The sequence below is a fragment of the Lactuca serriola genome, chromosome 8, assembly GCF_051521515.1.
Source record: "Lactuca serriola cultivar US96UC23 chromosome 8, Lser_US96UC23_V15, whole genome shotgun sequence".
In the NCBI taxonomy this organism is placed as follows: domain Eukaryota; kingdom Viridiplantae; phylum Streptophyta; class Magnoliopsida; order Asterales; family Asteraceae; genus Lactuca; species Lactuca serriola.
Window position 1 is genome coordinate 72,933,958 of NC_136415.1, and position 24,486 is coordinate 72,958,443.

The following is a 24,486-nucleotide window of genomic DNA, read 5'->3' on the forward strand; positions in this document are numbered from 1 at the left end:
TGGGCACCACTTTGATCAATAATCACCCACCACCAGCCACCGATCCGCGGCAAAAGAGAGGGCAGCAGTGTGGGGTCGCAGGGCAGGGAGTAAAACAAAGTCTGAAGTCACGATTTGTTAATTGTTTGGGAATTGACGTTCATAAGTTTCTTTTTAGGCTTGGGCTTTAAGTTTGGGCAATTGGGCTATTTATTAAGTGGATTATATATTTATAAAAACACAAAAAAAAGGGTAGCCCAAAATATATTTTAGACTTATGGTGCATATAAACAATAATTTCTTGGAAAAAATTTGTATTATTAATTTTCTTTTTGCGCCTCCTAGGATACCCAGGGTCCTTAATTGGATCCGACTATGGAATGAGACAATTATTTGAGCTCTATAACTACAAAAGATGGAAAATCTTAATTTATATATTCCTTTATGTTTCTTGACAAGATAATGACATGCTATAAATTAAGTTTCACTTATTTTGTATTTTGTTTAAAAAGTCAACCAACCAATGAGAAGAAAAGATAAATAGAATACAATGTCTAAAACTTCATAAATATGGAATGAAACTTGCTGTTGCTGCCATTTCTGTAAAAAGTAAGCCAACCAGTTCAGATAAATAGAAAAGTTCAATGTTTAAACTTCAAAAATATGGAATATAAATCAGCTGATAGTTGTATTATCTTTAAAAAGTCACCAACTATTAAAAGAAAAAAGGAAAAAATTACAAGGTCTAAACTTCAAAAATATGGAATACGACTCTGATAGTTTTATTATATCTAGAAAGTCAACGAGTCATTAAAATAGGAGAGAAAAAAATCCAATATACAAACTTAAAAAATATAGAATAAAACTCAGCTGATAGTTGTATTATCTATTTATCTTTAAAAAGTCAACCAACCAGTAGAATGAAACAGAATAAAAAATCCAATCTCTAAACATCAAAAGTACTGAATACTACTCAATCGATAGTTGTACTATCATTGAAAGTCAACCAACCATTAAAATAAAAGAGCAAAAAAAAATCCAACATCTAACTGTGGATTAGCCAATCTAAATATGGAATGTATATTAATTTTGAATTGTATGTTTATATGTTTATCAATCTCTTGATTATCAGGATTTTCTTTGTAAACTTGTATTTGTACACATAGTCTAATGAGAAGAGGGTTTGATCGCTACCAAGCTTATACTTAGAACATATAGTCATTATAGCGTAATTTGTTTGTTGTAATCATATTAAAAAGTCTATTACTCATAATGTTTTTTTTTTCTTTTCAAAATTCCAATATAAAGTTTATCATTCTGTGTGTTGCTTTTCACATTTTGATTAACTAATTAATGCTACTTAATGATGAATAAGATTTACTCATCATGGTGTTTAAACTACTTCTGTTTTTAATGAATAAATTCAAATGGCGATTTTGCTTTTCTCACCAAGTCAAAGTATAGCAGGATGTACAAGTTACTAAAGCAGGATAACAATTACAGGAGTTACAAGCTACTAATGCACAAGGTACAAGTCCGTTGGATCCTCCTCGCACAGACAGTAGCACATGATTTTAAGAGAGTGAGAAAACTACTACTAGTGGATTTTCCACATATTACGAGACAAAGAAAGGCAATGGGTATTGTTTTATAACTTTTATGTTACAAATTGCTTAATGTTGATGAAAATATTTCAAGCAGTTGCTATTGCTGCGGGTAAGAAAAAAAACCATGCCTATACAGGTAAGAATTGCTAAGCACGTTACTGTATGTTGAAAGAAAAAAATCATTGATTATGATTATTAAGTTTTCTTTATCAGTTTTTGTTAAATTGGAATTTTATTGGAAACTCACAGCTCATACTCTCACCACATATATTCTATCCAAACAAATCAACATGTCAATTGATAAGATATTTCTTGAGCTTTTATATAATTGGAAGTTGCTTGGAAACTCACATCCCTCTCTATATATACACATTTCATTTCGTTGATGTGCTCAAACCACATACATTATCTCAGCAAATCAACATATCGATGGCATCTTCATCATCTTCTCCTTCCGGCCCAGCCTTTTCCTCTGCTGCTAAGTCATGGAAGTATGATGTTTTTCTTAGTTTTAGAGGGGAAGATACTCGCAAGACTTTTGTGGATCATCTCTACTCAGCTCTCGAAGAACAGGGGATCTACTCTTACAAGGATGACATAACACTTGCTCGGGGAGAATCGATCAGCCCTTCCCTGTTGCAGGCTATTGAAGAATCACAGATTGCCATCATCGTGTTCTCTAAAAACTATGCAAATTCGACCTGGTGCTTGGATGAACTTACACATATTATTAAATGCAGGAATGAGATAGGGCAAACTGTTATGCCCATATTTTATGACGTGGATCCCTCTGAAGTGAGAAAACAAAAACGAAAATACAAAGAAGCATTTGACACACATGAGGTGGAGAACAAGAACAGAATTAAATCTTGGGGACAAGCATTTGTTGATGACCCTTGGGGATGGCTCTCTGCACCACTCGAGCAAAATCGAAAATACAGAGAAGCTGCTGCCAAACAGGAATTGGAGCACAAGACCAGGGTTGAATCATGGAGAAAAGCACTTGTAGAGGCAAGTAACATTTCTGGATGGGAAACTACACAGATTGCCAACGGGTAAACTTGTACCTTATACGCTCTTTATATAGATGTTTTAATTATGGTTGATGGTGTTGATGACCTTTAAAAAGAGAGGCTTTATAACTAGATCAATTGACCAGTTTGGTAAGTTCAAGTATATCTCAAACCCAGGTTTATGGTTCAAATAAAGTTATGATGGACTTCATTAAGTTCTAGTTCTAAATCCATAATTAACACGTTGCTTCAAGCTACAACAACAAATCCATCATGCTTTACATTCTTATATTTGAAACTATATGATGATTCCCAAGAAAATTGTTACAAAAGTACTTGTGATATTGACATTACATTTTCTATTTAAATGTAAAATATAAAACGTGATTAAGACTCCGTTTTCTTTTTTGCCATGGAACATGAGACCAATTACCTCTTTTGTTAATGTGGGCATATATTAATTGTCCTTGTATGTCTATCGTGTAGGCATGAATCACAAGGCATCAAACAAATTGTCGTCGAAATTTCACAGAAATTGTATCCACTAACTTCAAAAGCAGATGAAAACCTGATTGGAATGGCCGTACGAGGGCAAAGTTTGAAATCAGAGTTACAAATTGAGTCAGGCGGTGTTCTCATGATTGGAATATGGGGGGTTGGGGGTGGTGGTAAGACTACTCTTGCATCTTCGGTTTATAGAGAAATCTCTAGCAAGTTTAATGGTTGCTGCTTTATTAAAAATATTCGAGAGGAATCAAGCAGGTATGGGCTGGAAAAGTTGCAAAAAAAAATTCTTTCAGAAATGAAAGTAAGCAAAGTTGGAGGAGGGAGATCCTTGATTGATAATAGGTTACGCCGTAGAAAGGTCTTGATTGTTCTAGATGATGTCGATCACCTCGACCAATTAAAAGCATTAGCTGGGTCACATGATTGGTTCGGTGAAGGAAGCCGAATAATTATTACAACTAGAGATGTGCATTTATTAAATGCACACAGAGTAGATGTGATGCATAATATTAGCTTATTAAACAATGATGAGGCTATGAAGCTCTTCTGCAAGCTTTCACCGCACGGTAACAGACCTAAGGAAGATTATGAGCGGCTTTCAAAAGAAGTGGTTTCTTATGTTGGTGGGCTCCCATTAGCACTTTCAGTTCTTGGTCCTTTCCTGTGTGACAAAGATATTGACGAGTGGAAGAGTGCTTTAGCCAGATTGAAAGACATCCCAAATGATGATATTGTGGGAAAGCTAAAACTCAGTTTTGATGGACTTACAAAGGTTGAGAAAGAGTTGTTCCTTGATATTGCCTGTTTTTTTAGGTGGGAGAACAAAGAAAAGTCAATGGAGATACTTGATGCTTGTGGTTTTCATCCTGTTATAGGAGTCAAGGTGTTGATACAAAAGGCTCGCATAACTATTTCAGAAGATGGATATTTTGATATGCATGATCTGGTGCAAGAAATGGGACATCACATTGTTAGAGGGGAACACCCTAACAACCCTGAAAAGCATAGTAGAGTTTGGAAGAAGGAAGATGCTATAACAATATGCTCTATGGATGCAACGACGGTAACAATTAAGATAGCTTTGCATGATATATATATATATATATATATATATATATATATATATATATATATATATATATATATATATATATATATATATATATAGAGAGAGAGAGAGAGAACTATAATTATTCATTCTTCAAGGAACCAAAAATCTTTTTTTCAAGTTCTAAAACTTATTTTTTATCGAAAAAATAATTTAAAAATATCTAAATTTATATATATTAACATTGTGAATGTGAAAAATATTTTTCGGATTCACCATGTGAATCCAGATTCACATTGTGAATTTTCAAAGATTCACATTGTTAATTTGACGATTTTTTTTTTTTTTTTGAATTTGATATCATTGGAAAAATGATAAAAAGTTGTAAATTTTTGTATTTTTAGTTTTTTTTTTTTTTTTGATAAAAAATAAGTTTTAAAAGTTGAAAAAAAAAATTGGTTCATTGGTTTCTTGGTTAATTATGATTCTCTATTGAACCTCACCCTCTATATATATATATATATATATATATATATATATATATATATATATATATATATATATATATATATAATTTGTTCCTATATCATAGGAACTTGATATGATTGAAGCAGTCGGACTTCAATTCTTTGTTTTTCCACTTGAGGATAAGCTACCACTTGTTGCAAACGGGAAGAACCTTAGGTGGATTCAATGGCAATGTGATATTGCAATTCATTTGCTTAGTAACTTTCCACAAAGGACGCTCTGTTGTCTAATATTGAGGTCTGGCCTTCAAAAACAACTATGGGAGGGTAATAAGGTAATTCTTATTGTATTTTTAATTAAAGATGAAAACAAGATGGATGATGAATGTCCGACCTCAGTAAATGTTGTCATTAAGCAATTTCAGCTACTACCTCTGTCTCATATTTATTGTCACTTTCTACTTTTGAAGTCTTTAGTCTTTAAATTAGACCTTAAATATTTTTATTTTTGATATATAATACTTAATACAAAATATATAAATGAATGTATTTTAAATGTTTTTTTCATTGTTATAAATTTAATCAGTAGTATATAACTCAATTAAAAATATTTAACGTCAAAATTAAGAATAAAAACTTTAATAGTTAAAAGTGTACAATAAATATGAGACTGGGGAGTATATTTTTATAACTAGCTATAGTATTGAGTATTGAAAGCATGAACCTTTTATTGTGAAAATCTTGTTTGTATGAATAAGAATAAACTTGGTAATTAAAATATAACTTCTTTGATATGATATGAAAACATTAGTCATTGCATCCATGGTATGTAAAGATCGTCCTCCATATAAATATCCTTTTGTCTTAACATAACGACCAAAATTTGTTTTTTTTTTTTTTTTTTGAAATAAATGTTGTATAATTATTTTGGTAAGATTTCAATCTAAATATTATTTTTGTTGACTAATAACCATATAAAACATTGATATCATGCATTTAGGTTCAAAAATCTTTTATTATTTTGTTTTTATTAAGTGAATTTTATATTGTTAATTAAACAATAATTCAAATGATTTCCATTTATAGATGAAAGGATTTAGTTTTTTTGTCCATTTTTATCCTCCGAGACATATATATATATATATATATATATATATATATATATATATATATATGCGTTCTTAAGCGAAAATTTTGACTTGTTTGAACTTGTATACGTCAGTTTCTGCCAAATTTGAAGATCATTGAACTTTGGAGTTTTCATAACCTAATCGTGACACCAGATTTTTGTGGACTTCCAAATCTTGAAAGATTCATCCTAACTAGATGTTTCTATTTAGAAGAGATTCATCCATCAATTGGACGCTTGGAAAGACTTGTTTTCTTACGTATAGCACACTGTCCCCGTCTTGAGATGTTCCCACCCATTACCCAACCAAAGAAACTTAAGACCCTTGAATTCTCAAGTTGCCCCAAACTTTTTAATATCTCAGAGATCCAGAAGCAGAACATTGACAATTTAGGGAATCTTGATTTGGATAATAGTGGGAAAGAAGTTGAATCCTCTATGGAATGTTGTTTAGAGGAGCCTTGTTTACCTCGTAACAACATGAAGCCTTGTTTGCATGACAACTTGAACCACATAGGGTTGCAGTTTTTTTTCAAGGACATAAGAAAGTTGGATCTAAGCTTTTGCAGTTTGGGAGATGAAGAAATTTTCTCTGCTGATTGGGAGTTGCCCAACTTGGAAGAACTCAATCTAAGAGGAAATGACTTTTCACTATTAAGTTTTAGTCGCTTGAAAGTTGTTAAAAAACTCACAAAACAAACTTCCCAACATCACCATTTCTCATTTCATTTTAAGATCAAGAAACAGGTGGTTTTCAATATACTTACAACTCAAAACTCACTACAAAAACTCTCAGACTTTCACTCAATCTAAACTATTTCTAATGATCAAAAGATGAGAGTAAAACAGACTGATTACACAACCTTCTCTCTTACTCAAAATACAACAAACCAGATACGTATCAGACTAATCAACGAAGAACTCTTGAGAGATGAAAACTGAGAGAAAATATCTAGATCTAACAACTTCTGCGTGTTTCCTCCAGAACCTTCACTCCTCTATTTATATCTCGGATTGTATCCACAAATATAATCCGATCTATATCCGACCCATATTCAACCCGCGTGTTTTAACTTTATAACCTGCATACAACTTTCATCCTTCCAGAACACAACACTTACATAATATACCCTTTACAATTTCTTTTTAAAATAAATATGAGATTGTACCAAAATAAATGCACACATTTTCAACATCCCCCCTCAATCGAAATATTTATTTTCTGAAAATATCAATAAGACCCATTTTATTAGACAAAAATTCATGTTGTTTTACACTTAAAGATTTTGTTAATATATCAGCATTTTGTTCATCTGAACCAATTTTCACAAGCTTTAAAACACCACTAGAGATTTTTTCTCTAACAAAATGTAGATCTATTTCAAAATGTTTTGTTCTTTCATGAAATACAGGATTAAAAGCTAATTTAATTGTGGAACTATTATCACAGAAAACAGAAGCAGGAATAAGATTTTTAACCTCTAGTTCAAACAGAACTTTTAAAATCCAAATTATCTCACATGTGATAGAGCCAAGAGCCCTATATTCCGACTCAGTAGAGGATCTTGAAACAGTAGATTGTTTTTTACTTTTCCAAGAAATAAGACAATTATTAAGATATACCATATACCCAGATACAGATCTTCTTGTAGCTAAACATTTAGCCCAATCTGCATCCACAAAACCTTTCAATTCCAACACACTTGATTTGGTTAAAGCAATTCCTTTTCCAGGACTATTTTTCAAATACCTTAACAATCTAAAAGCAATATTCAAATGTAACTTTCTAGGACTATGCATATACTGACTAAGGACCTGGACTGCATAAGAAATATCAGGTCTAGTAACTGTAAGATAGATAAGTTTACCTATTAGTTTCTGAAATTCAGTTTTATTTTCCAACAATTCATTTTTCCCATCATGATTATCAGAATTTATAACAAAATTTGTTTCCAAAGGTGTAGTCACAGGTTTACAGCCAAGCATACCATATTCATGCAACAACTCAAGACAATATTTTCTTTGACTTAAACATAAACCACTATCAAATTTAACTACTTCAATTCCTAAAAAATATTTAAGTGTTCCAAGATCTTTAATTAAAAACTGACTACTCATAAAATTCTTTACCTTCTTTAATTCTACTTCACTATTTCCAGTTAAAATAATATCATCAACATATACTAGCAAAACAGTTATTGAACCTTCCATTTTCTTAACAAACAACGAATAATCACTTATACTCTGTTTAAAACCAAACATAAACAATGATGCACAAAGCTTTTCATTCCATTTCCTAGGAGCCTGCTTTAGTCCATATAAAGACTTAGTAAGCTTACATACTCTAGTATCATTACTAGAGTAATAACCAGGTGGAAGTGACATATAAACATCTTCAGTAAGATCTCCATATAAAAAGGCATTATTAATATCCAACTGATACAAAGGCCAAGAATAGTGAACAGAAAGAGAAACAACAATCCGAACTGTTACAATTTTTGCAACAGGAGAAAAAGTCTCCTCAAAATCAATACCCTCTCTTTGATTATAACCTTTAGCAACTAAACGTGCTTTATATCTATCTATTTCACCATTTGACTTGTATTTAATCTTATAAACCCATTTACATCCAATTGGTTTCCTATTTTTAGGTAAATCAGTTATTTCCCATGTATTATTTCGATGAAGTGCTTCCATTTCATCATTCATAGCTTTAATCCAATTAGGATCAGAAAAAGCTTCATTATAACTTTTTGGTTCAACAGTTTTATCAAGATTAGAAATAAAACACTTAGTTTCAGAATCAAGAAAAGAATAGTTAATAGTTCTTTCAACACCATATTTATACTTACCTTCTACAATATAATCAGAGAACTTAACAGGCATATGAGACTCACGCCTAGATCTAGAGACACCTACAGACTGATCCAAAGAAGGGATTAAGACTGATTGACTACTTTCCTTAGATACACTTGAAGAAGAAGGAACAGATGAATCAGTAGGAGGCACAACTGCCTCGCCACTAGGGTTGACAAAGTTACTAGAATCAACATCATCCATACCAATGGCTGCATCAGCACCATCCAACTGAGACTCTAGTCTCAGCTCATCAAGATTAATATAATCATTTATATATTTATTATTATCAAATTCATCACAGGAAAAGAGATCACTAGGGCCAAAAATATTCGAAACTTTATCAACAGAAGTTGATTTCAACTTGTATGGAAAAACAGACTCATAAAACTTCACATCCCTGGATACAAAAGAAGAATTAGTATCCAAACTAAGGAGTTTATACGCCTTTTTATCAGAACAATAACCTAAAAGAATACATTTTTCAGCACGTTCAGACAATTTATCAGAAACATTTGGTTTAATAGCAAAACATAAACAACCAAAAACCCTTAAATATTCAAAATTAGGAGTTCTCTGAAAAACCAACTCATAAGGTGATTGACCATTTAAAACAGAAGTAGGCATTCTATTTATTAAAAAAACAGAAGTCAAAACAGCATCTCCCCAATACTTGACAGGAACTCCTGATTGAAATAAAAGAGATCGAGCAACATTAAGGATATGCCTATGCTTTCTCTCCACAACTCCATTTTGTTGTGGAGTATAAGCACATGATGTTTGATGAATCATGCCCTTTTCAAAACAAAAGAACTTCATTTGATTATTAACAAACTCAGTACCATTGTCTGAACGTACTATTTTAACATTAACATTAAATTGATTTAAAAGAATATTAACAAAGGATTTAAAACAATCAAAAACCTCAATTTTAGACTTTAAAAGAAATACCCAAGTGGCCCTAGTAAAATCATCCACAATAGTCAAAAAATACTTAAACCCTTCAACAGAAGCAAGCCTATAAGGACCCCAGACATCTAAGTGAACCAATTCACCTAACTTGGTTGATGTATGTTGACTTTGTGAAAAAGGTTCTCTAGTTTGTTTAGACTTATGACAAACATCACAAGGAGGAAGAGATTCATTTCCAAGTTTTAAAATTCCCTTTAAAGATATTAAAGCTTGGTCTGCTGGATGACCAAGTCTGCTATGCCAAGTTAGTTTAGAAACATAACAATTAGACACACTATTTGTTGAAATACCTGAGGGAACACAATCAAGATAGTATAATCCCCCAGACTCTCTACCATTCTCCACCATCTTCTTTGATAGTGAATCCTGGATTTTACAAGTATGTTCAGAAAAAACAACCTCACAGCCACTGTCTTTACAAAGTTTATGGACAGATAAAAGATTAACATTGAAATCAGGAACAGCAAAGACATCAAATAAGGTAAGATGTGAGGATAATTGAAGATTCCCTATTTTATTAATAGAAGCTGAAGAACCATTAGGATGTTTAACAGACAAATTCAGTTTAGACACATCTATAGCATCTTTAAGTTGTGACTCAGAAGCTATCATATGTTGATTAGCTCCTGAATCAACAATCCAGCTTTGAAAATCATTTGAACTAGCAAAAGAATTACAACATTTAAACATAGACATAGACATACCTGCCATATTTGCAGTAGCAGGCACATCATCACAAGTAGGTTTCTCACTAATGAGACGCAAAAACTTAGAATATTGCTCACTAGTAAGAAAATGAGCATCACTCCCAAGACCAGACTCAGAAGAAACAGACTTGCTATTATTAGCACTAACAGAAGAAGAGTTGACAACACCAGACTTGTTTTGATTATTACTTTCATTTTTAAATTTGAAATCCTTTGGATAACCAATCAGTTTATAACATTTTTCTATAGTGTGACCTTTAAGATTACAATGCTTGCATTGTAATCCTTGGTTCTTAAACCTAAATTGATTCTGTCCTCGTTTAAAATCATTAACTTTGCTATTAAACACAGAAACTTGAGGTTTTGAAGAAATAGTAGACCCAAGAGACCCATTCTTTTGAAGAGACTCTTCTCTAGAAAGAATAGAGAAGGCAGATTTAACATTAGGTAAAGGTTCCATCAAAAGAATGTGACTCTTGACTTGATTATAAACATCATCAAGTCCACTAAGAAATTGCATTAATTTCATCAATTTTGAATGATCATTAAGTTTTGTAGCTGCCTCACATACACATTCAGTTAAACTAGTTAACCCATCAAACTCCTTCCACAAAGAATCTAATTTACTAAAATAGTCAGAAAGAGAAGAACCATTTTGCTTTAATGTGTTGATCTGCTGATGAATATTAAAGATTACCGATCCATCAGATTTATTGTAGGTTTCAAACAATTCATCCCAGATATCTTTAGCATTATCTGAATACACATGACTAGTATATATAGTTTCAGAAATTGACCCTAGAATCCAATTACAGACAACAGCATTTACACGTTCCCATTTAGTGGCTTTAGATTTATCAGTACTTTCAAGAGTAATAGTACCATCCACAAAGCCCAATTTATTTCTAGCTTTAAGACCTCTAGACATAGCACTACGCCACAACCGATAATTCTCATTACCAATCAGCTTAACAGTTATAATAGACGTTACATTATTATCAGAAGGATGGACATATAAAGGATCATCAAAATCTACAGGAGTTTCCTTAGGAACACCACTCCCATCAGAAGTTTCACCAGCCATCACAAGTAACAATCAAGAAACCAAATAGCAAACCAGATCACAAAAAAAACAACACTAGTGTTGACTTAAAGTCCAGATGGTCACCACAGTATGTCGGGGCCCAAGACAATCAACACAGTGTGAAAAAAAAAAAAGCAAATCAGCTTTGAGAAGCAAAGAACAAATAACCGATGTACTCAAAACATCAAAGAATTCCAGATCTACAGCTAGAAAATAGAGAGAAAGGAACGAGAAACCCTCACAGTGCACTAGGCAAAAAAGAGGATGGACAACGTCGACTCCCTAAATCCGTTTCCTACAAGGGTTTATCAGTGATGAAATCTGACCCCAAGAGGATTATTTCAGATTAATAGGGATTGATCGACAACGTTGGAGAGTTTTAGTCAACTTCACAGGAACGCTTAGTCAGGTCTCGAATCGCAGTATCCCTGAAAGATTAAACAAACAACTCGCAGTACCAAGATCTCAACAAATAGACTCTAGATTTAGGGAAATAAACAAAACCCTAGACTGAACTTATTTAATCGCAAAAAACAAAAAAGAACGTATACCTTTCACAGATCGTCACAAGTAGAAACACAAAAACCGAGCAAGAACAAGAAGCGATCGTCAGGATCAACGAAGACGAGCCTTATGCTCTGATACCATGTTAAAAAACTCACAAAACAAACTTCCCAACATCACCATTTCTCATTTCATTTTAAGATCAAGAAACAGGTGGTTTTCAATATACTTACAACTCAAAACTCACTACAAAAACTCTCAGACTTTCACTCAATCTAAACTATTTCTAATGATCAAAAGATGAGAGTAAAACAGACTGATTACACAACCTTCTCTCTTACTCAAAATACAACAAACCAGATACGTATCAGACTAATCAACGAAGAACTCTTGAGAGATGAAAACTGAGAGAAAATATCTAGATCTAACAACTTCTGCGTGTTTCCTCCAGAACCTTCACTCCTCTATTTATATCTCGGATTGTATCCACAAATATAATCCGATCTATATCCGACCCATATTCAACCCGCGTGTTTTAACTTTATAACCTGCATACAACTTTCATCCTTCCAGAACACAACACTTACATAATATACCCTTTACAATTTCTTTTTAAAATAAATATGAGATTGTACCAAAATAAATGCACACATTTTCAACAAAAGTTCCTCGGCTCAAACTGCTAAACGTGTCATATTGCCAAGGCCTTGTAGAATTGTCAGAGCTGCCATCAAGTATAGCTGTTATTTTGGCTGATTCTTGTACATCACTTGAAACCTGTGGAGATGTTTCAAACTGTAAATGGTTGTGGAACGTCTCGCTTCTGTTTGGGAACAGTTGTGGTGGTGACATATTACTACATTCCATGCTCCAGGTTTGGCTCTACATACCTTTTGAATTTCAATCTTTGTTATGTTTACCCTACAAAAAGAATCATAATTGAATATATATGATTTCCATGGCAGGGAAATGCTATTCAGGATCACTTTATCATTGTCATTCTTGAAAGTCAGATTCCAAAGGAATTTGAAAGTAGACTATTTAGGAGGAACACATTTACACTGCATTTTCCAGATGATTGGTACAGTGACTTTTGCGGGTTCTTAATATGTGTGGTCACAGAAGACATTTCTCCGAAAATTAATATAGTTATCAAGCAGGGGGTAATTAATTATTATCCATTTTGGCTTATGTCAAATGAAGTGGAGCCTGAATCTGATGGAATGAGGACATTTGTAGGATATGTTTCCTTTGGTTCATTGAGGCACACTGCATTTTCAAACTCATCTTACACTGTGATATCAGTTTACACAAACATAGACAGTTATGTTGTAGCTAAGCTTGTTCCTAGGAAATCTAAAGCTCAGGTCCAAACAACAAAATTCGCAACAGACTTCTCAGAATTTTACGAGCAGGAACTCAATTATGGCGAACCGTCATTTACTATCCAAGATGGTCCAAATTCTTCTATCAATATTATATTGCAAACACCCCAATCGTCGCGGGCGTAGGCTATTAGTTGATGAGTTATTTGCAAAAATGGGGTTGTTCCCATTTTGCTTTGTAAAAAGGGAAAATGACTGAAAAGCCCAACAAAGTTTCCAAATCATTAAAAAAATCTCAATTATGTTTTGTATGTTCAAAAAAACCCAACGAATTTAACTTTTTGTCTAAAAACTCCAACAAAGTTCCAAACCGTTTAAAAAATCCAAATTTTGTTTTGTTTAAGTTCATTGGGGTTTTTTTTGAACAGTCAAAACATGAGTGGAGTTTTTTAAACATTTTGGAAACTTTGTTGGTCTAACAAATCATTTTCCCGATACGGTAATAAGCCACGTCATCTATTTCTCTTATTTGACTTTCAGGAAAAGGTAACTTAGTTGTGTTTTTTAGACAAAATGTTAAGTTCGTTGGGTTTTTTTGGACAGACAAAACATGATTGGTGTTTTTTGAACAGTTTGAAAACTTTGTTAGGCTTGTAAATCAATTTCCCTTGTAAAAATAGTGTCGTTTACTATCCATTTGTAAATATAGGGCTGTGGCCCCACTCAATCACCCACATTTACTTTTATCATTTCAAAAATTTATATTTGAGACCCCTAAACTATCATAGCATATCGTTTTTTAGATTCAATATTTTTTAGTTTTTATTGGTATTTTTTTATCTATTAAAAGACTTATTTCTTTTATCATAAAATTTTCATTATTATAAGCGTATAAATTAAAAACATGTAGCTTTTATATAAAACTCATGATTTAACCCAAATTTTTTTCTCAAATTTACATCCAAACTTTATCTTTATTATTTCTAATTATTTTTCATAACTTTCTGGTTTATTTTTTTACGAACTCCCTTTTGTTTTTTAAAACAAAGTTCTTTTCTTTTAAATATTTTCATAACTTTGTTTTTATATATCTTTTAAGAAATTTAATTTCACAAATTAGTTTTCTATGATTTTTTTTGACGTTCGATTTTTATATTTTAAAAAAAAAATCATTTAATAATGTAAAAAGGTTATAAAAACATGCTAAAATATGTGAATATATAAAATCAAATAACTTTTCTATAAAAAATGTTTTTAAAGTCTTTAACAAAATAAAAAATAAAACTGAATATACTAGTGGAATTAAATAATTTTTTTAATGAGTTGTTTTTCAAAATATTTAAAAGAAAATAAAAAATAAAAGTAAATAAAAAATGTAAATCTACTAGTTCATAAATCACGTTATTTTTTTAATTTTTTTTAAAGACTTAAAATAAATTTGTAGAAAAATTATTTAACTCCACATATTCACACATTTTATCATATTTTTATAATGTTTTTACAATATTATGATTTTTTTTTAAATATAACAATCGTGCTTCAAAAATAGTTATAAAAAAAAGAATTTGTGAAAATGATTTTTTTAAAAGATATTTAAAAACGAGTTTGTAAAAAAACAAAAAATTAAGACAAGCTTGGATTTAAATTTATAAATAAAAAAAAATGATTAAATCATGGATGCTATATAAAATCATAATAACCTATTTTAAACAGCATTAATTGTTTTTGATTTCATATCCTTTCATAGATAAACAAAAAATGATTAAAGGCATAATATTATTTTTGCTTTAAGTGGTAATCCCTAAAATCATCTATTCGTTTATAATTTATACACTTATAGTAATATATAGTAATATGAAGTATCAATATTGAATTAAAGACACTAATGAACAAAGTAAACATTTTAAAGAAATAGGTTTATAGATAAAATATTAAAGAATAATAAAGATAAAATATGAATAAAATATAACAAAGAATATAAATATAATCTATTAATAATAATATAGTTTAAGGGTCTCACATATAAATTTAAAATATGAAAAAAATATATCAATAAAAGCTAAAAAGTACTAAAAATAAAAGGATATCCATTTAATATATTATGATAGTTTAAGGGCCTTAAGCGTAAATATTTGAAATGATAAACGTAAATGTTGGTGATTGAGTGGGACCATATGTCTAGATTTGCAAATGGATCGTAAAGTGCCCTATTTTTACAAAACCGGAATAACCCCATTTTTCAAAAAAAAAAAAAAAAAAAAAAAAAAAAAAAAAAAAAAAACTCATTAGTTGATTCAGGCCGAGTGATAAAGATTTAGGCCAAGGTTGAGAGTGCTCTTTATGTACCATAGGATGTGTTTTATTACATTGGATTGTGGTTCTAGTGGTGCATGCATAAACATGCATATATTTTCGTTGAACTGTGTACATTATGCCTGGCCTTGAAAATGCATGTGAGATATTGCAAAGCACCCAGTAGACATGGGTATAAGGAGGGTCCAGTGATCGGGGTGCCCACTATGGCACTGACTTTGGAACTAGTGATCTATGGTGGCAACCGGAACGGTTTAAAGTTATTAGACTAGATATTTATTATCTTGTATTTATGTATGTAGATAATTCGTAGGCTAGCAATACTTTCCATATAGAATCATTGTTCATGTATTTATACCTCATTGGTTAAAGAGAGGCATCAAGTTTTCTATGACTTTCATGGTGTCACAGCTCTTGGTCTTTTGCAGGGGTAACAAAGACCTTTTTTACCAGAATAAGAAACAGGGCACAGGAAAGCAAACTGCACAGGGGACAAAATAAGTGATAAATGACTGGGAAGGGTAAAACTGGAATAAACATTTTTAAAGAAAGCTGCACAGTGAACAGAGAAACACAGAAACACAGATGACAAGTAAAGGCACAAAGATAGTTTGAGGCAAAGTACTTTTTATTCACTGAATAAGATAAGAAAGCAAGTTGGGATACAAACACAGCGTACATATGCCTTGCTATTAAACTAGGAAGTTAGCAAGAAAGTAGGAACTAACTAGCTACATGCTAAAGACCAGGGAACCATCTTCACACGTGGTCTTTGATTTATTCAATGAAAGTAAACTAAATAATCCTAATTAAAATGTGCAGAAAAACACGTGAACTCTGAGTTATTTCAACATTTTCCCTCCTAATTCAGAGTTCTCAACCTTCTTTATACCTGAGAGAATGGTAATCTTCAACTGAATCAAAAGTAAAGAGTTACAAGGTATAAATAATTACAAAACAAAGAATGACCTCCTGTGATTAAGGAGTTTCCTATCACAAAATTTGACTAATTTAGGTTCATATAATTATGCACAAGAGTTAATTAGGTACAGCTATTACCCCCCCCCCCCCCCCCTTCAAGCTGATTGGTGGGGGACCAACACGTAGCATGCCACGAAAACGTTCAAATAATGGTCGTGGAAGACTTTTAGTAAATATGTCAGCCACCTGAAGCTTGGTTGGTACAAACTTTGTGTATAACCGACCAGATGACGCAAGCTCACGGATGAAGTGGTAGTCAATATCTATGTGTTTTGCTCGTCTGTAAGAGATAGGATTTTGGCTAAGATATAGAGCACTTTTGTTGTCACATAAAAGAGTGGGTCGATTTGGCGGTAGAGCATGTAGTTCCCTTAAAAGATGAGTAAGCCATATGATTTCTGCAGCTGTGTTGCCCATTTCCCGATACTCCGATTCACAACTTGATCTAGAGACGGTTGGTTGCTTTTTTGCACTCCAAGAAACAAGATTACCACCCAAGTAGATGGAGTAGCCATATGTGGATCTTCGTGTCTCGATGCATCTAGCCCAATCTGCGTCTGAGTAACCAACTAACCGAGTTGTAACAGGCTTATCAAAGGTAAGACCATATGACATTGTACCCTTGACATAACGAAGAATGCGCTTTACCAACTGGTAATGGGATGTAGTAGGAGAGTGAAGAAACTGATTGGCTTGATTTACCGCATAGGAGAGGTCTGGTCTCGTGACGGTGAGATATTGTAGAGCTCCTACTAGTTATCGATATAAGGTTGGATCATGAAAAGGTTCCCCTTGGGAGTTGAATGATTCAGTTGTGTTGAGAGGAGCTCCAACTGGTTTTGCATCAAGTCCGACTCGAGATAGAATATCATATGCATATTTCGCTTGACTAAGGAAGAGACCAGTGCTTGTGTAGATGACTTCAAGACCCAAGAAATAGCTTAGTTTGCCTAAATCTTTGATAGCAAACTCATCATGGAGCCGATTAGTAAACTTTTTAATGAGGGGGACATCATTACCTGTCAAAATGATATCATCAATGTAGACAAGTAAGTAAAGAATAGTCGAGTCTCGTTTAAAAATGAAAAGAGAAGGATCGGCCCTGCTGCATTGAAAACCCATGTGAATAAGAAATGTGCTAAGTCGTTGAAACCAAGCACGTGGAGCCTGTTTAAGTCCGTAGAGTGCCTTTTTAAGGCGACACACATGAGTTGGAGCGTTTGGATTGACAAAACCTGGTGGTTGTTCCATGTACAGTGTTTCTGTAAGATTACCATTTAAGAAAGCATTTTTTACATCAAGTTGATGTAAATGACAATGATGGATGGTAGCAAGAGGAAGAACAACCCGGATGGTGGAGGATTTAACAACTGGACTAAAAGTAAGAAAGTAGTCCAATCCAGGCACTTGGGTAAAGCCCTGAGCAACCAGGCGGGCTTTATATCGGTCAATGGATCCATCTGATTTGTATTTGGTACGATAAACCCATTTAGATCCCACAACATTTGAGTCTTTGGGACGTGGAACAAGGTCCCAAGTTTTATTTTGATGCAAGGCAGTCATTTCTTCTTTCATAGCCGACACCCACTTTGTTTGTTTACAGGCTGTTTTGTATCCTTTTGGGTCTTTGGTGGAAAACAAAGCATGATGAAGCAGGTTTGTAGAAAGAGTGGCAAGATTAGCTATATGCCTTGGTTTAAAAACTCCAGACTTGGACCGAGTGGTCATATGATGAACCGAAGATGATTGTGAAGTGATGGAGGGAGGTGGGATAGTTGTGGTAGTTGAGACCAAAGGAACCATGGGTGGTGTAGAGTTGTTGGAAGGCTGAGGAATTTGATTGGTGGATGGGACATTTGTTTGTGATTTTTGGCGGTTGCGACGGGAATAAGTAATAGGGTAAGTAGTGGAGGGTGAAGTACTAACAACGCTGGAAGGTGAAGAAATAGGATGAGACATGCATAAAGTGCATGGCAAAAAAGTGGGAGAGCATGCATGAGTGACAGTAGGTTGAGTAGAAGTTCTACACAGGGGATCTGAAGGTGTAACAGAGCCAGGAGAATCATCATAATTGGAGAAGACAAGAGTGGCTTCATCAACAGGTGGAACAATACCGCTAAACGGAAATGTATCTTCATCAAACTGGGCATGTCGAGTGATGTAAACTCGAGAAGTAGATGGATCAAAACATCTATAGCCTTTATATTTTGGACTATAACCAATGAATATACATGTTGTACTTCGTGGAGAGAGCTTGTGTCGAGTGTAGTCCCCTAAATAGGGAAAAACTCGACAACCAAAAATCCGGAAATTTGCATATGATGGTGGTTGATGAAATAAGATCTCAAAAGGAGACTTGTTGTCAAGCACCGGTGTAGGAAGCATGTTAATTATGTATGTGGCTGAAATAAATGCATCAACCCATAATGTTGCTGGAGCATGAGAGTTGAAAAGCATAGCAAGACCTATTTCAGTTATGTGTTTGTGCTTGCGTTCAGCACTACCATTCTGTTGGGGTATGTATGGGCAAGAAAGACGGTGATGAATACCGTATTATTGAAAAAGTTTTTGAACTCAATTGTTGGTGAATTCCATACCACCATCGCTTTGAAAAGTCTTAACTTTGCATGAAAATTGTGTGGACACAAAGGATAAGAAGGATATTAAGACATTGTAAAAATCAGATTTAGCCTTAATCGGGTAAAACCAGGTGAAACGGGAGTGGTCATCAATGAAAATGACATAGTTAATATCCTTCTTTGGACATCATTGGAGCTGGTCCCCAAAGATCACAATGAATTTTGTCCAAAACATTTAAAGAACGTTTAGTGTTTTCATCAACAGGTAAACGACGAGCTTTTGATAATTGACAAGAAGAGCAAATGCCTGGTTTAGGAAACAATGAAGTAACACATAAATGTCCCAGTTTATTTAATGGAGAAATAATGTTAAATGAAACATGTCCAAGACGACTATGCCACTTTTCATAAGAAGCCTTAAGATAATGAGATGAGACAGTCGCCATAAACGCCTTATTTCCTTGATGAATAATGTAGAGACCTTTGTCATGTTGCCCCCAAGCTAGAACCTCCTGTGTTTGTCGATCCTGAATAGTAAAAGAATGATTAGTAAAATGAACATCAACAGGAGAGTCCGAGGTGAGTTTACTAATGGATAAAAGATTCTTGGTAATGTGTGGAACAACAAGAACATCTCAGAGTGGAAGTCAGTTGTTGAGGGAAGAATGTCCCACACATGAAACTGGTAAGGATGAACCATTACCAAAAATTACATAATCATTACCCGAATGTTTGGTGGAGGAATCTAGACCATCAGGTGAAGACATCATATGAGCTGTCGCCCCAGAGTCCACATACCAATCTGGAGCATTTGATGTAACATGACATTGGGCTTGGAAGGCTTGAGCAAGATTTGCATCAATTGTAGGAGCTCGTTGAGCAAAAATATCAAGATTAGGGCAAGTTGTTGCATAATGCCCTTCTTTCCTGCATAATTGACAATGAGGTGGATGTCGACCACGCCCACGAGAAGATGATGGCCCTCGGACCCGACCACGTGAACCGCGAGAATAACCAGCAACAGATGACACTCGAGAATAACCAGAAGCAGAAGAGTCAGACCCGGAGGAGCGCTGATGAGAGACAAAAGCTGCCTGTGGTGTTGTAGAACCATGGATAGACTGAAGAAAAAGTTCGTGGCTTTCAGCATGAGCAATCAGATCACGAAATGTTGGACGAGGATGAACAGCACGATGGGCGGTTGAAAAAGTCTCATAAGAGGGGCCTAGACCGCATAGGAACCAGTGAAATTTGTCGGTATCTGCGACAGGATGTCCAATCGGAGATAGTTGATCGTAAAGAGTTTTAAATTTGCGACTACAATCTGCAATAGTAGAGGAACGCTTTTGGAGTTGTCTAAGAGAATCACGTAAAGTGTGCACACGCTCAACTGAGTCATGACTATAGGCGGCTTCAAGAGCACACCAAATATGTCTAGCAGTAGAGAGACCAATGGCTTCTGCCATGGCTTCTTCTGTTAAGGAAGATTGAAGAAGAAGAATGACTTTCTGATCAGCTTCTTTCCAGGAGAGGTGCTCCAGATTTGAGACAGATTTACCCTCGATAATGATTACATCTGGTGGTGAAGAGCTAGTACCATCAACGTGGCCTTGAAGGTTTTGATAAGAGAGAATAGGAAGGACTTGATTTTTCCATAAAAGATAATTAGTTGAAGAAAGTTTTATGGTGATGAGGTGAAGAAGGGTGTGAAGAGGAACAGAAGCAATGTCACTGGCCATGAGGGGTTTCCAAGAAGAGAACCTATGACGGAAAAAAAAAAATTATGAAGATAGGATCGGTTTTGTCTCTGATACCATGAGAGAATGGTAATCTTCAATTGAATCAAAAGTAAAGAGTTACAAGGTATAAATAATTACAAAACAAAGAATGACCTCCTGTGATTAAGGAGTTTCCTATCACAAAATTTGACTAATTTAGGTTCCTATAATTATGCACAAGATTTAATTAGGTACAGCTAATGTACAACTATTAATACCAATCAACTTACACATTTCCTCATGCTTCACTTTAGCTAGAGCTTTTGTAAGTATGTCTGCCTTCTATTCCTTTCCATCTACATGTGCGACTGTTATTTCACCATTCTCCACACACACCCTGATAAAGTGAAATCTTATGTCTATGTGCTTGCTTCTTCCGTGGAAGACTGGATTCTTCATGAGTTCTAGACCTTACTTGTTGTCCACATATATTGCCATTGGTGGGATGTTTTGACCTATTATTGATGACAAGAGTCTACATAGCCAAAATACCTTGGCATGAAGTCAGTGGCTGCCATAAATTCAGCCTCACACAAAGATAGAGCTACACATCTTTGCTTTTGTGATGACCAAAAAAACAGATTTCCATTCACATAAAACACCATGCCTCCTGTACTTCTTCTATCATCCAAGTGCTTTACATGATCACTGTCTGAATACCCTGCAATATTAATCTTATTTTCTCCTCTTGTATAGACCAAACCATGGTCTAAGGTGCCCTTTATGTACTTGAGAATCCCTTTCACAGCTTGAAGATGAACCATGGTAGGTCTCTCCATAAAGCGACTCACTACTCCAACTGCAGATGCCAAGTCTGGACGGGTATGGGTCAAGTACCTAAGCCCACCCACTATACTCCTGTACTTAGTAGGGTTGACTAGCTCTCCATCTCCTTCTTTATTTAGTTGTGTCTTGTGTTCCATGGGACTTTTGGTGGGATTACACTCTAGCATATGGGTCTTTGCTAGTAGGTTTCTAGCATATGCTTCTTGCTTCAATGAAATATAGTTCTTGTGTTAATTTAACTTAATTCCCAAGTAGTAGGTTAGTAGACCAACATCACTCATTTTGAATTTTTCATTCATCTCCTTCTTGAACTCTTTCACATCACTAGCAGAGCTTCCAGTCACCAACAGGTCATCTACATAAACTCCAATTATTAGAGTGTTTCCATTCTTAATCTTAGTGTACATAGAGTATTCCTGGGGGCACCTTTTGAATCCAATAATTTTCAAGTAAGTATCCAAGCACGAGTTCCATGCCCTGGTCGCTTGTGTCAGCCTATAAAGTGCTTTCGATAGTTTATAGACCTGGTTTCCTTCACCTTTCTTCTCATACCCTTCTGGTTGTGTGACATACACCTCCTCTTCTAACTTCCCGTTCAAGAATGCTGACTTCACATCAAGATGATAAACACCCCATCCATTCGAACCAGCGATAGCAAGAATAACACAAAAAATTTCAATTCTAGCAACAGGTGCAAATACCTCGTCATAGTCGATTCCATACTTCTGCACATAACCTTTTGCCACGATCCTAGCTTTGTGCTTCACTGTTCTTCTAGTCGGGTCCCGTTTTACTTTAAAGACCCACTTCAATCCAATTGGCTTCTGATTTCTTGGTAATTCGACTAGACTCTAGGTATTTTTTCGTTCAAACGAGGCTATCTCATCTTCCATCGCCTGTACCCATTCCTTCTTGCAACTAGCCTCGGTGTTGGTTGATGGTTCATCTTTGCTGCTTACCATCATTAGTTCTTCTTGTGGCAATTCAATTTCTTCGGTATTTTCATACAAATCGGTGAGCAATCGGTAGAATTTTGGGGCTCCACCGCCTATGGATTTCTTCGGTATTTTCATACAAAACCGGGTTTGGAGAAGATGGGGTAATTGGCGAATCGGGTATACCAGGTGGTGTATTATCGGGTGTGCTTAGTGAACTTGGGTCGGCTGATGGGCTTGTTGGTTGAGGGGTCTGAGCCCAATCACTATGATTTTGGGGCGACCAGTTTTCTTGTCCTGCTGAATCTGGTGTCCATTCACCATCATCAAAGTCGCCGAAGTCGAAGCCTTCAATAGCGAACAACATCCCTGGTGTCGGCTTGATCTTTGAAGTTATCTCCTATACCTATCTCCGGTCTCCTTCAAAGATTATATCCCTGCTTAAATACACCAAACCTGTATTGGGGTCTAGGAGCTTGTGAGCCTTCAAACCCTTCCCGAGATACACCAGTTTCATGCTCCAATTGTCCAGCTTCTTAAGATGGCCCTTGGCTACTTTCATGTGAGCAACACAACCAAAGACTCTCAGGTGACCAAAGTATGATTTCCTTCCGATCCATAAATCATAAGCTGTAGTCCCATCAAGAGCTTTGGTGCTTGGGCGATTTAATACATAGACTGCGCGACTTAGAGCCTCGCCCCACAGTACATCAGGTACCACCATCGCCTTCAGACAACTCCTAGCCATCTGTAGCACCATCCGATTTCGCCTCTCTACTACCCTGTTTTGTTGTGGGGAGTAGGGTGTAGTGTAGTGGCGTTACAATCCAGTTTCCCTACAGTACTCATCAAATTGCTTCGACAGGAACTCACCTTTACGATCTGTTCTTAATACTTTTAGCTTTTCACCAGTTTCAGTCTCCACTTTGCTTCTGAAATTCTTGAAGGTACGAAAGGCTTCATCTTTTTTTTTTTTATTAAGAATACCCACATAACTATGTTGTAATCATCAATTAACATCATAAAGTATCTATTGCCTATAGGTGTTGAAGGTGAGACCGGTCCACAAAGGTCGCCATGGACTAGTTCCAATTTCTTCGTAGCCCTGAACCTTGTGCTTGCTGGGAACGAATTACTTGATTGCTTCCCTTTCAGACACCACTCACAAGGTGCTGATGGTATCATCATCTTGGGGATCCCATCAATTAATCCCTTTTTAGATATGGACTTTAAAGTGGTAAAATTCACATGGCCTAGCCTTGTGTGCCACATCCATGTTGGATCACTTAGATTGGCTATTAAGCACCTTGGTGTAACCCGTTCTAGTTGGATTTTGTAGAGACGGTTTGGAGACTTCTTCGCCTTCATTAGCAATCTTCCAGTATCATCATCAGGACCGGCCCTAAGGGAGTGCAAGGCGTGCGGTCGCATATGGCCCCGAAAAAAATAGGGCCCGATTTTTAGCCAATTTATCAAGTTACGAAATGTATATATATCATTTGATTCAATTCCAAACATGATTTTGATTTGGTGTAGTTGGCTGAAGCACGTTGTAGTTTTAGAATAAATGCCGATTCCCACGGAGAGCAACTTTTTTTTTTCATGCGCCCTTTATAAAAACATCACGTTGTATTAATATATAATTATACTCCAACTTACACTTCTCACCCCTCATTTATTATTCATGTTTTACAATCTATCCAATATTTCAATTCCATTTATTAAATCAACTTTTAGAAATTATATTTTTGGCCCCTCAACTTTTATAAATTTGCATCAATGGATTATACTCCAACCCAACTTTTGCTTTACCATCTATGATCTCTTTCAATTTTGTTTATTAATTCAATTTTTAAAATCAACTTCTCTCTCTCTCTCTCTCTCTCTCTATATATATATATATATATATATATATA

At 34.6% G+C, this 24,486-nt stretch overlaps 1 protein-coding gene and 1 long non-coding RNA gene across 2 annotated transcripts; both read left to right on the plus strand.

Annotated features, from left to right (window-relative positions):
• The first annotated feature begins 1,922 nt into the window (after positions 1-1,922).
• LOC145066414 (disease resistance protein Roq1-like) lies at positions 1,923-14,029 on the plus strand. The gene is made up of 6 exons (XM_079013651.1): positions 1,923-2,641; positions 3,086-4,169; positions 4,747-4,956; positions 5,844-6,422; positions 12,535-12,747; positions 12,839-14,029. The coding sequence occupies exons 1-6, from the start codon at positions 2,016-2,018 to the stop codon at positions 13,382-13,384; spliced, it is 3,258 nt and encodes a 1,085-aa protein (XP_078869777.1). The 5' UTR covers positions 1,923-2,015; the 3' UTR covers positions 13,385-14,029.
• A 2,588-nt stretch (positions 14,030-16,617) lies between these two features.
• LOC145070673 (uncharacterized) lies at positions 16,618-24,105 on the plus strand. Its single transcript, XR_013690035.1, has 2 exons — positions 16,618-23,517; positions 23,614-24,105. It is a non-coding gene; the product is annotated as an uncharacterized LOC145070673 (long non-coding RNA).
• The last annotated feature ends 381 nt before the right edge of the window (positions 24,106-24,486 follow it).

Bases quoted from the DNA above. Each gene is read 5' to 3' on its own strand.
- LOC145066414 (XM_079013651.1), top strand. From the start codon at position 2,016: ATGGCATCTTCATCATCTTCTCCTTCCGGCCCAGCCTTTTCCTCTGCT. The intron at 4,957-5,843 runs GTAATTCTTATT...TGTATACGTCAG, and splicing joins AACTATGGGAGGGTAATAAG to TTTCTGCCAAATTTGAAGAT. The intron at 6,423-12,534 runs AAAGTTGTTAAA...ACATTTTCAACA, and splicing joins TATTAAGTTTTAGTCGCTTG to AAAGTTCCTCGGCTCAAACT.